The sequence below is a fragment of the Pteropus alecto genome, unplaced genomic scaffold (assembly GCF_000325575.1).
Source record: "Pteropus alecto unplaced genomic scaffold, ASM32557v1 scaffold92, whole genome shotgun sequence".
Lineage (NCBI taxonomy): Eukaryota > Metazoa > Chordata > Mammalia > Chiroptera > Pteropodidae > Pteropus > Pteropus alecto.
The window spans coordinates 18,280-32,840 of NW_006432447.1; the positions used below are offsets into that span (position 1 = coordinate 18,280).

General features: G+C 41.4%; 1 protein-coding gene across 2 annotated transcripts in view; it reads left to right on the forward strand.

Annotated features, from left to right (window-relative positions):
• Positions 1 to 1,464: 1,464 nt before the first annotated feature.
• RBSN (rabenosyn, RAB effector) overlaps positions 1,465 to 14,561 on the forward strand; it is a 24,783-nt gene continuing 11,686 nt past the window's right edge. The window contains exons 1-8 of one of the 2 annotated variants that reach the window (XM_006907166.3): positions 1,465 to 1,617; positions 3,727 to 4,046; positions 7,746 to 7,883; positions 9,435 to 9,535; positions 10,430 to 10,475; positions 10,582 to 10,743; positions 12,597 to 12,838; positions 14,127 to 14,197. In XM_006907166.3, coding sequence (XP_006907228.1) covers positions 3,899 to 4,046; positions 7,746 to 7,883; positions 9,435 to 9,535; positions 10,430 to 10,475; positions 10,582 to 10,743; positions 12,597 to 12,838; positions 14,127 to 14,197 — 908 coding nt within the window. In that variant the 5' untranslated portion in view covers positions 1,465 to 1,617; positions 3,727 to 3,898. Of the gene's footprint in view, positions 1,618 to 3,097; positions 3,465 to 3,726; positions 4,047 to 7,745; positions 7,884 to 9,434; positions 9,536 to 10,429; positions 10,476 to 10,581; positions 10,744 to 12,596; positions 12,839 to 14,126; positions 14,198 to 14,561 lie in introns of those variants that run through there. The other variant, XM_025043644.1, reaches the window with a different exon arrangement.

A 14,561-nucleotide genomic window follows, 5' to 3' on the forward strand; every position in this document is an offset into this window, starting at 1 on the left:
GAAGCAAAGATAAGGAAAATTAGAGTAAGATGAGAAATAGTATTCCAAGAAGAAATTGACTATGTAAACATAGGGATGATGAAATGTAAGAAGTGTTGGAAGATAAAGCTGGGAGATAAACAGCGCAAGGTTAAGAAAGGTTTTTATGCTGTTAAGGAGAATACCACAGGCCCAAAGTGGCATAACTTGTGCTAAAGCCCATGATACCAAACCTAATTGCTGTTTCGACCTTTCCTATATCACTTCTTTTTTTTATCCATGGATACTTAGATTATTTCCATATCTTGGCTATTATAAATAATGCTGCAATGAACATAGTGGGGGGGGGCATATATCTTTTTGAGTTAGTGTTTTCATTTTCATAGGCTAAATGCCCAGAAGTAGAATTACTAGATCAGTTGGAAGTTCTGTTTTTAATTTTTTGAGGAACCTCCATTGTTTTCCATATTGGCTGCATCAATTTACATTCCCACTAACAGTGCACGAGGGTTCCCTTTCCTTCACTTCCTCGCCAATACGTGTTACTTCTTGTTACCTCTTGTTACCTCGCCAATACTTGTTTTTGTTTTTGCCTATGTGGGGATTATATTGTATGCTGTTTTTATCTCAGTTTTATTGAAAAAGAATAGACATACACCACTGTATAAGTTTAAGACATACAGAATGATGGTTTGATTTACATACATTGTGAAATAAATACAATAGATTCAGCTAACATTCATCTCATATAGATACAATAAAAAGAAAATAATAAAGCAAAAAATAATTTTTTTTCTATGTTGAGAACACTTAGGATTTACTTGCTTAACAACTTTCCTACATATCATACAGCACATGTTAGCTATAATCTTCAGGTTGCATATTGCATCCTTAGAACTTATTTGTCTTGTAATTGGGAGTTTGTACCTTTTGACCATCTTCCTCCAATTACTCCCTCCCTACCCCTTCATTGTGGTTTTGATCTGCATTTGAAGACGCCACAGATTTCCCCATGCTATACATCTTCCTGACGGATACACCCTCCCATTGCAAGTCCCCACGCTCATGTGGTTCTATTCAAGATCATTCCACATCCTCCAAGTCTCCTGAATAACTCTTTAATCTCTAGCTCACAAGAACTTTGATTCGAATTAATTTAGAACTGTATTTGGGATTGGGGGTAGTAGGTGTTAAAGACAGCACCCCCACCCCTGCTGGCTCATTCATTGCACACCTTGGTCAAGAGCTAAAGAATTATACTACGTACAGGTTTCAGTTTTCCCACCAATGGGGTAGAGAGCAAGAGGTCTGGCTTTAACGTATTGTACGTAAGTACCTAGGACGTCAAAACGTCGCAAAATTACCGAGCGGCGCTCTGCTGGTTCTCACAGCGCCTGCGCAGATGCCTCCAGTCGCTCAGCGCTGTTGGAATGTGTCCCCGCCCACTTCGCGCCCTCGAAGACTCGGCGATCCGCAGGCTGCTGTCAGCTGCTTCCGGTTTCGGCGCCGCCACAGGCGCGCCTGCCGAGCGCCAAGCAACCGATGCAGATGGCGGCTGCGACTGTGTGAGGAGCCGCGGAGGCTCAGAGCCCGGGCCGAGGACTGGACAGGCCTGCGAGCCCGCAGGAGCCCGGCCTGGTACAGCGGGTCGGGCCAGGCCTGAGGGGTCGGGGGCGCTGCTCGCCTCAGGCACGGAGACTGGCGGGCCGTGCGGGTGTGGGATGAAGTGGTTGTGGTGGGTGTGACGTGCGCGGTGGGCCAGCTGGCTTTCGGGACGTGCAGTTCGCTCGTGTGTGTTTGCCTGCAGTAGGGTCCGTTTGGGTGTATGGTGCCGCGGGGCGTGTACAGTTGGGTTTGGATACGCATTTGAAGGGTGCGTGGGTGGTCTAATGGATGGTCGTGTTTGGGTCTCTGGTTGTGTGAGGTTGAGGCGTTTGGTGCAGTTTGTGTGCAGTTGTTTGTAGCGTTTTATGTGGCGTGTGATGTGTGAAGTTGTCGTGTCTGCACTGTGGGGTTGAGTCGTTCATATGTGTGGTTTTGCGACGTGTGCATAACCGTGTCGAGTTGGGTGGAGGCGGGTTGTGTGCGGTCGTGACGCGGTGACGAGTGCGGCTGTGGGATGTGTAGTTTATGCGGCATGGGGCCGCATAGCATTCATGCCGAATGTATAGGTGCAAGATATGTAGGGTTTATTTTGTTTTTGTTTTTGTTTTTGAATGGTTTAGAGTGTGAGGACTTGCATACATTATGGTTTGGTGGTTTATGTAGTCTGGCTTGGTGGTTTATGTAGATGGTTTTGTGGTGTGTGTGTGGTTGTATGATCTTACAGTTCAGTTCGTTCATTGAGTTTCTTCGGAGTTTGTGCCAGGCGCTGTGCTAGACCTTGGGGTTATAATGGGGGAAACAGACATCGTCTCTGTCCTTACAGAGCTTACAGGTTTATGAATTCAGTCACTTAAGATACTTGTGATATAAATTGAGATCACTGCTGTGAAGTGCAGGAGTTGTCAGATGGGAGAATGCTTCAAGAGGCACTTCCTTGAGGAAGTGAGGTTGGATTGAGATGTGAAGGGTGTATATGTGTTTGATTTGTGGTTGTGAGGGGTGAGTGCACAGGAAGGAAGGGGCCTGTCAGCGTGTCAGAGGAACCACTGGCTGGGGAGGGAACTGGAGCTGCTGTTTCAGTGACTATTTGGAAAAGGGGCTAAGATCCACTTGTATATATAGTCTTTGGATTTCTTAGCTAAAGGAAAATAGCAGGGACTTGGTATTTCAGTTGTTTATTTTCTAGGTCACTGCCACCCTTCAGCTTTGAGGACCAGGCAGGCAGTCCCTCCTCAGTGGCCCCTCTAAGCAAATCCATCCAGAGCTGAGGGTCATACATTCCCCTCATTCTCTACAGTGGTTGGCAGCTTCAAGCTCTTGGGGAGAAATGTCTGTTTTTGTGGAATGATTTTGTCTGGGTTGTCCTTATGGCCAGAAGTCTTTCTGAGGTGACACTGCAAGTGGCTTTGTCATGGACCAATAAAACTGAAAATGTAACTTATTAAGCCCTGAATTGTTTACGCACCAAATCCTTTTATTTTTGAAGCAGTGAGAACATTAGGCTTCCAGCTAAACTGTCACTTACTGGTTTATAAAATCTAGTAAGTTCATTGGAGAGGAAGTGCTCTACAAGTATAAAATACAAATTAGATTTTTCTTTTTGACCACTAGGTTTCTAATGTTCCTCCTTAGACTGAGATTGGGATTTTTGTTTGGTTTGGTTTGGGTTTTGTTTGTGTATTAGGGCAGACACTACCTCTTTTTCATTGTTGCGTTTTTGACACAGGTGCAAGAGCTTAATATATGTGGTTGAATCAATGATCGAGGTTCAGAAGAGTCAAAGAAAAACTTCTGTTTGTTGATAGCTACTTCAGACATTACCCGTGATCTACCAATTATGAAGTTGGACCATTTGGAAACAACGTTAGAAAATTGTCTTGGTATTGTGTTTGCTGTTGAAGTTGAATTTTCCTTTCTTCAAGAATCTGTGCTTCCCACTTTATTGAGTTGCTGTTGTCCAGTGATGTTCTCATATCTAAGATGGTTTTGTGTTTTGGTCTAAGGATTTGAGAAAGCAGTTCGTGTTCTCAAACTTGTGCTGAACAAACATTAAGTACCCTTGTTGAATTGTGAAAAAAACAAAGAAAATTCTCAATTGCTGGTAATTTGCCTGATTAGAACCCTTTTCTTTCCTTTCTCAAGGCTTCTCCTACTCCAGAGAGGGGATCTCATCCAGGGCCATGATACTACTTCCTCATCATCCATGTGCTGCTTGGTCGAACTAATGCTGCAGGAGCCCTGGTCCTTTGCAGAGGAATCAAGCTGACTCTTGGCATGAGGCCCCTGCTTTGTGGGGCTTGAGAGAGACACTGCCATGGCTTCTCTGGATGACCCAGGGGAAGTGAGGGAGGGCTTCCTCTGCCCTTTGTGCCTGAAGGACCTGCAGTCTTTCTATCAGCTTCATTCACATTATGAGGAAGAGCACTCTGGGGAAGACCGTGATGTCAAAGGGCAAATCAAAAGTAAGAGACGAAGATTTTGCTTATCCCCTTCTGCCATCGGGAGCTTTAACTCATGGCATAGTTTTCATCAGCTTCCATGTTGCTGCCAGAATATGAAAATAATAATCATAAATTAATAATAATAGTCACAAACATATATCTAGTGCTTACCATGTGCCAGACATTGTTAAGAGTCTTTCCATGTATTAACTTCATTTAATCTTCACAATTGCTATGTGACTATGAGCCCCATTTTCCTGTTAAGGGTATCAGACACAGAGTTGGATAACCTGCCTAAAGTCACACAATGAGGCAGAGCCAGCCAGTCTTTGAACCTAATAAATGTAATTACTGTGCTCTGTTGTCTCTTGCTAGACTTTCAATTATCTACCCTAAGAGGGTTTTAGAGTAGAAACCCTCTTAGGGTAGATAATTGAAAGTGGAGGCACATTGTTGACTCATTTACTTGTCACAAATTCAAAACTTTTCTGCCATCCTTTTTTGAACTAGGCCTTGTCCTCTGCAGCCCAGGAAAAGGAATGTCATAGATGAAAAGCAAAGAAAACCAAAAAAAGTTAAAACTTGGTATTTGAGCTTCCAAGGGCTCAGGTCTTAGAGAGTTGCAGAAATAATTTCTCAAAGTAATTTTAACTATACAGTGTTTATTTCCTGGACTTCAGATTCTAACCCCTACATACAAAGCTGCTGCTCTAGAGTTCACTTTTTAGTGATTCAGCTAACCTGCTTCTTACAGCTGGTAGCATGTCTGAAGGCAGTGAGAGTAAAGAGATCTGGATGCTGTATTCACAGTTCTTTATTGGGTAGGAGAGAAAGGAATGATCATGTATTTGTAAGTGTATTTTGGCCTCCACACATTGCCAGTAACATGCACCCTGCAATCAAATAGTCACATTCTGTCACATTTTTCAGTTCAGTAAAAAAGAGTTGCTGAAAGCGTTAACATTTATAACATATCAAAAAACATGATAAAACATTTTCAAAATCCTGAGGGCTATGATGGACCAGGTGGTTTCTGGCTGGAACAAGACTGTGACAGGAGGCCAAAAAAAAAAAAAAGTTTTTTGTGCTGTATAGTTTTCAGAGTTCTTTCACATATGTTATTTCATTTGACTCTTCAATCCTGCAGGAAGGTGGTTGGTCTCATTTTACAGAGAAAAAATAAGGCTCGGAGATGTTGAATAACTCATCCAGAGTCACACAGGAATTGACCTCTAAGTCTAATGCTGCTTTTTCCACATGGTATCACCGATGATGTGAGGTCCTGTATTCCAATTGCAGCGTGTTCTGCAGCTGGAAGACAAACTGATTATTTTGGTTTCCTTTGGACAACTGAAGGGCCTCATGATTTTCAATGAGTGTCCAGTCAGTGTCAGCTGAACTGGGTCTTACACTGTGATATCACTAAGACTTTGATGCCAGTGGGTAAAGAGGTTATAGAATGTCCTCAGATTCCTGTGATAACTCTTTTATTAGAGGAAAAACGTTTAAGGTTATTTAGGGAATAATAGATATAGAATCTATTTGGAGGATACTAAATAGAGTAGAAATTTTGTTCCATGTGAAAGAAACTTGAAAGTATTCACTTGTTTTTTTACCTCCATTCCCCTCGCCCTCTCTACCTCTACCTTGAACCAAAAGATTTGAGTTAAGCATTCTTTAGTAGGGAAGGAATTCTTGATTATGTTGTAGTTTTCATGTTTCAGAATCAGGAAAGTAAAGTTTTAAAAATTAATATCAAAGATTTTTGAGAAAGTCCTTTGAAAAGCAGATCACCTCTCCATTTGGTCTTTTGATTCTTAGGTTTGTGACATTACTAGTTTAGGGAAATGAAATGTTAAAACCAAGAGTGACCCTTGGTTTCACATTTTGGAGGCAGTTTAGAAAAGAAAATATAAACTTGATATTACTAAAAAGTTGTCGCTGGGTTTGGGCTTCATCCTTGGTTCAGCTTCAGTTTAGCACATCTATAGTAAGTAGAAGAAAAGGTGGGTGAGGATTAACTTTGGCTTCTGTTTCGTAAGTGTTTTAAAAAGCATATTGGATTGTTCTTAATTGGCCTCTCTTAAAGGGCTATACCAAGCCTGGGAAGGATGCCAGGCACTTTATCTATGCCTCTTAAAGTGATTTAATGGCATGGACTGCCTGTTTAACTTGACACAGTTTAGTCTTGTTTGCAAAAATGAATTGGTGTTTGCAAACTCAAATTTCTTGTGCGTTGGACCCTTTGTTTACATCGGATACTTTCCTCTCCACTGTTAAGAAAGACTAATATATTTTAGAGGGTGTCCTTTAGTTCTGGAAGACCTTGTTTTTCCAGTTGAAGAAAGCTATCATCAGAATGACTGATGATCAGGAAATTTGCATATTAACCTGACTGTCTAACAAAGACATGTCTATAACCTTATCTGTTTTACCCACTACCTGCCAGCCCCTCCATGTCTGCATTTATCTAGATATTTGAAAATCTGTGGGAGTGTTTTTAATGTTATTCAAGTGACAGTGTACTTCAAAATCATATCATTTTGTATTATATCATTTCGCATTATATCATTTTGTATTAAATTTGATATTTCCTATTGGATTCTAGTAGCAGAGAGGGATAGCAGTCACCCAAGATTTAAGAACATTAATGAGAGCAACTTAGAATTGTGACTTTTCTTCCCACCAGTAGACTGTTGTTCCATTTTAATAGTAAGTCCTTTTACCTCGGTGCAGGTGGCAGAACCCCTCCCTGTTCTGCATAGGCATGATATTCAAATTGATGCTAACTAGGGAGAGTTGGGGCTCTCGTTTCAAATATATGAGGTTTCCAGTTCCAGCCCTGCTGCTCATAAGCTCTCTGATTTTGGGCGAAGCAAATTTTCCCCCTCTTTGATGTCATGTCCGCGTTTGTAAGTAGGGGTACCAGCTGCCTCACAATGTGAGCGTGAACTGACGTAATGTATTTGAAAGCACTTTGCTCTGTGGCTGGTACATACAAGGGATCAACTTAGGAAACATTTTCTCTTCTTACCAAGTCTAATTCCCTTTGTGTTATATTGTAGGTGTTATAGGTCTCTTGAAGCTTTTTGTCACTATTCTCACACATGCATTTAGTAAGTGAATAGGTGAAGAAGAACTCTATGTACAGTTAAGCATTATGGGGAACAGCAGCCCTGGGATGTTGGTTTGGCTGAATCATTCAGGAGGTAAACAAGAAGTGTTTACTCATGAGTCCCTAGGGTTAATAAATTAGTACTGTAGAATTTGATTTTAAAAAATATTTATTTTAATTGAGATATAATTTACACATAAGTTTTTAAGTGTGCTAGTCAGTGAATTTTGATAAATGTACATACCCATGTAACCACCTCTCCAATTAATTAGTAGAAAACACTTTCCTCACCTTGGTCCCCTCATAAATTTTAAGCCTTTTATTGAATTGGGCTCATATTTGGCAGTGAGCAGTAACTTAGCTATGCATTGGCCACACAAACCAACTTACTGCTAATACTGCCAAGTGAATAGATTGCTCTGTGGTATTTGTAATACAGTGGTTGCGTGCTTATAATTGTATTTTATTTGGGATCCAAATTTTTTTTGAGCATTTTTATACAGAGCATAATTATTTCTTCAATTCTTGTGTTTTAAGACTTCCTTTGACTCTTTACTGGATATTCTTCATGGAATCATTTATGCTGTTTGTTTCATTTTTTCAAGGTCTTGTCCAGAAGGCTAAGAAAGCAAAGAACAGGCTGTTGAAACGAGATGATGACCGAGGAGAATCGGGGACCCAAGGATATGAGTCTTTCAGTTATGGGGGGGTTGATCCTTACATGTGGGAACCCCAGGAACTTGGTAAGAAATTCTATTCAGTCATTCAGTAAATGTTTATTGAGCATCTCTATGTTCTAGGTAATGTTTTCAGAGTTGGCTGGGGGAGGCACCAGTAAACCAAAAGGTCTAAGCTGCTTGTGGATCTTATGTCCTAGTGGCGGGGGAGGAAATGAACAAGAATGAGCTGAGCAGCTGCCTCGCGTTCGGCACTGCATTAAATGCTTTCCATGTGTGCTGTTATTCAATCCTTGCAGCACCCCTTGGGGACCTGCCCAGGGTCAGACATCTGGGAAACTGCAGAACTGGGATAGGAATTCAGGTCTGTGACATCAGCCCAGGCGCAGAGTCCATTGACTGGGCTATCTCCTGTCAGATGACACATTATTTGCCTAGTAAGAGGCACTAGTTTGTGCAACTTAATTTTCTAAAACACATAATTATAGTATCATCTACTTACTTTCAAAATAATCATCTTTTTTGAGATGATGAAAGTATTCTAAAATATATTCTGGTGATGGTTGTACAACTCTGAATACACTAAAAACCACTGAATTTGTACATTTTAAATGATGAATTATATATATGTGAATAATATCTCAATAAAGCTATTACCAAAAAGGTCATGCCACACAGAGTAGAACTAGCTAATCTTACCTGTCCTTTAACTATTGAATGATAACAATTATGAATATAATATTTTCTGTCCATGCAATGGATAAATAATGATCCTTTTATAGTGCTTTATTATATGTTCATATTTATTATCTTGTTCACTTTTCACAAAAGCCTTGAGAAGTAGAATGGCTAGTGACGTTCATTCCCATTTATAGATGAGGAAACAGGCTCTAAGAAGTGAAGTGTTATTTACCCAGGGTCATCTACCATATTTTTATAGTGCCACTACAGAACGTGTCTTTTTGGATGAGGAAAACCCTAGAACTGCACTGTCCAAAATGATGGCCACTAACTGTATGTGGCTATTTAAATTTAAGTAAATTGAAATTAAATGTGAGTTCTTCAGGCATACACTAGCCACATTTCAAGTGCTCAATCTCCACATGTGCCTAGTGGCTACCATATTGGAGAGTAGAAACATTTCCATCATGGCAGGAGAAAATGGCTTTAAAAATAATACTATACACGTGTAATTATGAGTTACATCTGAAAGCCAGTTAGAAACACAAAGGAGGAATTTCAGGCATGTGAATTCTAACTAGCCTTTTGATAGCTTCTTTCATGATTGTCAGTGTTAAATTATCCACGTGATTTTCTGATTAACTTATCTGTTTCAACAACTGAAGAAGGTCACAAATGACTGAAAGGTGAAATGAATGGCAAATTTTAGAAGTTAATATTTACAGTCATCCCTAAGAACTTGAAACTAAAATTTAAATGTTAAGAGTATGGTTAGGGAAGAAAAGATACATGGATGCTTTCCTGGTTTTTGAATTTTTTGTCAGACTCTAAAATCCAAGAATTTTTATTTGTTTTTTGAAATTTATTGAGACTAAGCAGCAAGGTAGAGAGGCTTCCTCAGAGAAATAACAACTCATTTCTCAACTCCTCTTCTAGGTGCTGTGAGAAGCCATCTTTCTGACTTCAAAAAACACCGAGCTGCCAGGATTGACCACTATGTTGTTGAAGTCAATAAATTAATAATCAGGTTAGAGAAGGTAAATTTTGTTGTTTTAAAACACTTTTTTTTTTTTCTGCAAGCATAAATTTTCTGGAGGGAAAAATTACATTTCTGCATCATGTGTCATGTACATTGTACATATCTGATGCTGGCAGAGAAACGCGCCACCTGGAGAGGTACAGAGTACGTGGTGGACAGTTGTAACCTGGCTTGTTGTACTGAAGGGAATGACCCAGGTTGACAGACTTGCCACATATCTAGCTTCCCTTTTTATCCTATGAAGCCCTTTGGCTTCTGGAAAACCTGTCTGCCTTCAGATTCTTTCCTCTTCTGGGTGTTCCAGGCACAATCATGCAATGGAGCATAGTGTGTGATATCATTTGTTGGCAGGGAAGCTGGTGACTAGGTCTATGAGAACTTAGTCGGGTCTAGCATGTAGTGTGGGAACATCTGGTTGGACCTTCTTGTCCTGTGGTACGAGATTGTGACTTCCCTAGCATGATCACTCTGATTTACTTTGACCTTAGAAATACTTGTGTATTAGCTGGATTGTGTGGTGGTCATGATAGCAACAAGTACAGTTCTATATGTGTGCTTTGCAGGGCAGAAATATATGGCCAGTTTCATTGTCCAGGAGGACTATGGAGAACTGGGAGTTCCCCATTGCTTTCAGTAGCCACTCCCACAGCATCTTTGCCTACCCCTGGTTATTGCTTAAAGGGCTAAAAATAAAAATATTGGAAGTAGGTCATAGGAAGGGAAGTGCCTTCTAGATTATTCCATGTGAGATTGCTTTTGTGACTTTGTGGGGTTGGGGATAACAGATGAGACTTGAGAAATACAGATGTGGTAATTTCCACTTGACGCCTCTTGCTTGTGGAAAGTATATCCATCACCTGACTAATTCCATTTGGCACTTTTATCTTGTCAGCTCACTGCATTTGACAGAACGAATACCGAGTCGGCTAAGATCCGAGGTAACACTAGAATTTTGCTCACATTCAATTTATCTTTCTCCCTGACGAAATTTCTTTTTTAAAATGACTTGCTTTTTGTTTTTTTGTTTGTTTGTTCTTCTCAAAGCAATAGAAAAGTCCGTGGTACCTTGGGTCAATGACCAGGATGTCCCTTTTTGTCCAGACTGTGGGAATAAGTTTAGTATCCGTAATCGCCGCCACCACTGCCGTCTCTGTGGGTCTATTATGTGCAAGAAGTGTATGGAGCTCATCAGCCTTCCCTTGGCAAGTAGGTAACGTGGAGGCAGGGCCCTTGACTCTGATCTCCTCCAGAGACTAGCTTGTTTGCTAATCACCACTGGGTGATTTTTTGAACTTTTTTGTTTAAATTAATGGCCAGTGGGATCTTCAGTCATTCACTTGTTGATTTCATGAAGCCCACTACAGGCTAGGCACTGTGCTAGGGGCCAGGGATACAATGGTTTGTAACAGAGGTTGACGAATTTTTTCCATAAAAAGTCAGATAGTAAATATTTTAGGCTTTGTAGGCTATGTATGGTCTCTGTGACATTTCTTCTTCATTTTTTAAACCACTTTTTAAAAATTTAAAAACCATATTTAGCTCGAGGGCCATACAAAAATAGGCTGGACTTGGATTACAGGTCATGTTTGCCTACCTCTGGTACATACGGCATTGTCCATTCCCCCAAGGGGTCCTAGCAGGGGATACAGACTCACAAACAAATAATTGCTTTATAAAGAGGTAAGTATGATGAGAGAAGTTGTGTCAAGCACCCAGGAGAGCTGACCATATCTTTAGCAGCTCCGCTTCAAAGTTGAAGATGAGGCTTTGAGAGGAGACTATAAAACAGGGTCTTGAAAAATGAGCAGCAGGCTAATCCTTTCCTTTGAGATAAAAGTTATAGACAGACATCGTCATATAGAACAGACTTTAGTGTTATAATATGAAAAACATATGAGGAAGAGCAGAAACATGGATGCTCATGGTTGGGAGATGATACTCGAGAAGAGCTTTGAAAGATGACTAGGGTTACAAGGAGATGGGGCAGGAGGGCATCCTGGGTAAAGAGAAGGACAAAAGGCGTAGAATTTGGAAAGGCCCTGGGGAAGGTTAGTGGATGAGCAAGCAATAGGACTGTGGAGAACATGTTTGAGAATTATGGGAATGAGGCTACAAAGGCTAGGTGGAACCAGATGCCCGGAACTTCGAATCTCAGCTGGGTAAAAGTTACTAAAGATGATCTTATAGGCTTTTGGCCAATTCTGGGACATTTGGGGTGGCTTTGCAACCCTAGAGAGTTCTACTGACTCTGCCATGTTATGTTGGCTATAGGGCATCTGAACAGCAGGTGCTTCTTCTGTCCAGCTCTGACATCCACTGGGCACAAATTACCTTGATACTCTCCCTTTCTCCCTGAGATCAACTCCCTGTCTCACCTGAGACTTCATAAGCTATATTTTTGGGACACTATTCATATTTCTTCTGTTGGGCTAATTAACCAACGTTTACTGGGCGGCTGCTATGAAGTAGCCCTGTTGTAGGGTACAAATATGAATAAGACACAGTTTCTGACCTCAGAGACATAGATTCCCAGGACAGCTCTGGGGTGTACATAGACCTGTCATACAGGGAGAAGAGTAGGAAGTTCTCCAAGAGGGGTGATGTGGTAGGAACTGCTGATAGGAAGGGAAGATCATTTTTGCCTTAAGGGATAAGGGAGGGCTTCCTAGAAGATGTGCTGTTCAAACTAAACTTTGGAAGGGGTAGGAGTCAGGTGTTTGGGAGTGGAGAAGGCTGTCAATATAGTCCAGGGAGAATATAGGTTGTGTCTGAAGCATGGCAAATGGAGGAGGGCAGTAGGTGGTAAGGCCAGGTTAGGGGCATGCCTCGATCCTCAGAGATAGACTGTCCAAGGCCATCTGGCTGGCTCTTTCCTGGCTGACAACAGGAGTCCTTCCCTCCGTAAAACCTGACCCCAGGAAGGTATAGGTGTCGGTGCTTCTTGCCCAAAGGCAGTGCCTACTCTTAATTCATCAGCACCCATGTACTCCCCGTCATGGGCAGTGGGGTGATTGAAGGCTATAGACTCACTGCTGCCTGTTCTATGTTGTGCTTTACAGACAAGCTCACCAGTGCCAGCAAGGATTCCCTGAGTACCCACACCAGCCCCAGTCAGTCACCCAACAGTGTCCATGGCTCCCGTAGGGGCAGCATCAGCAGCATGAGCAGTGTAAGCTCCGTCCTGGATGAGAGAGATGATGACCGAATCCGCTGCTGTACACATTGCAAGGACACACTGCTCAAGAGAGAGCAGCAGATCGACGAGAAGGAGCACACCCCCGACATTGTGAAGCTCTATGAGGTGACTCCTTATGTTCAGTCCTTGGTCTCATTTGAGAAGCAGATTTGGCTTTTCATTACACACATGCCTGCACATTTTGAAAACTGCTTTGGGAAGTTGTTCTTTTTAAACATTTTTAGTTTCTGCTAAATGACCATGGTATGATTTCCTAGTGAGGGCCCTGGATGAGTCACAGAGTCATACTGGGTATGTTGCTGCAAACTTGTTCCCTCACCTTTCCTTGCCTTCTTGAAAGTAGAGGTTGGTGGCTTTGGTGGCCTAGGGACAGGAGGAGAAAGGATGGTTGCCATGCAGTGTGGACAGTTTTTATGCACGAAGGCAGAAGCTGGAGATGGTGATGAACAGTGCCAGAAAAGTTCTGTGACATTTGGGAGCTTCAGGCTTTACAAGTTTGAGTAACTGCCTGTCTATAGGCTTAGAGCTTCCGCTTTTTAGTCCATTCACATGCCTCAGCTCTTGTTACCACTAGCGACCCCAGAACACCTTTAGTAGATACTATTTTGAGAGGAACATAGTATAGTGCCAAAACAAGATTTAGGATTGGACTGGCCGGGCCTTCTAATGGCCAGAGGAGACCTGCAAGCTGAGAAGGATTAGCCAAGAGGAGGTGAGGCAAGGAGGTGGTAGGAGATGGGGAGGAGGGAGATGAGCCCTGGTAGAGGAAACAACTCAGGCAAAAACTGAGCAGAAGAGTGTATATTTGTCCGATGATCACTGAATGGTCACTGTTAGCAGTTCTACAGGTCATGAAGGCTGTGTTTCTGGAATCACTGTGAAACTACTCAGGCTACTAGAAATAGTGTTAATTAAACCCTTTGTTCAGCTGCACATGTAGCCATTATACATCGTTTATGCAGAGTTCATGACCTGGTAACTCATATTTGGAAATAGCCACTGTGCTTTTTGCTTCCTTCTTTTTTGAAGTATGCTCTGTAGATGCCTTGTGCTGGTGTCTTGCATCTCCTGACAGTAAGAATGTAGCAACTGCTTCCTTTTCTTTGCCTTGATAAACTCTGGCTTGTGTCCTGGAAGGCTTTGCTCCTCTCAAAAACATCCAGTCAAAAGTTTTGCCCTCTCTTTCCTTCCTGCAAAATTTTCTGCTTGTAAAGTAAGTCTGTGAGTCAGGAAATTGATAACAACAGTAAAAACAAACAAAATGAAACAAAAAACTACTATCTACATTTTAGAAAACTGCATATTTTAAATATATCTCTATTGATGCAGCATAACCTGTGGGTAGGCTTTTGTGTGCCCTTAGAGCACCACTCACTTTCTTTTTTGTTCTTAGAAATTACGACTTTGCATGGAGAAAGTTGACCAAAAAGCTCCTGAATACATCAAGATGGCAGCATCATTAAAGTAAGCTGTTCCTCTTTGTTTTTCTAATTCAATGACTCTTGGTATTTTAGGTCATATCTTTAGTAGCTGAAAATGAAAATCTTAACTCTGGCCATGCTTTTCTTTTATGACCGACTGCTGAGAATCTTTGTCATGTCTATTGTTTTCATGTTTGGGGTTTTTTTTTCCCCCAATTTATTTATTTAATTATTTAATTTAATTTATTTAATTAGTTTCAAGTATACAATACATTGGTTAGACATCTATCTAGTTCGTAAAACGATCCTCCCAAATTGTTCCCTCCCTCCTCTGACCCTCCACCTAGCCAATGTATTAATGCTAACTGCATTCCCTATGCCATGCTCCCCATCCCCATGACCATCCA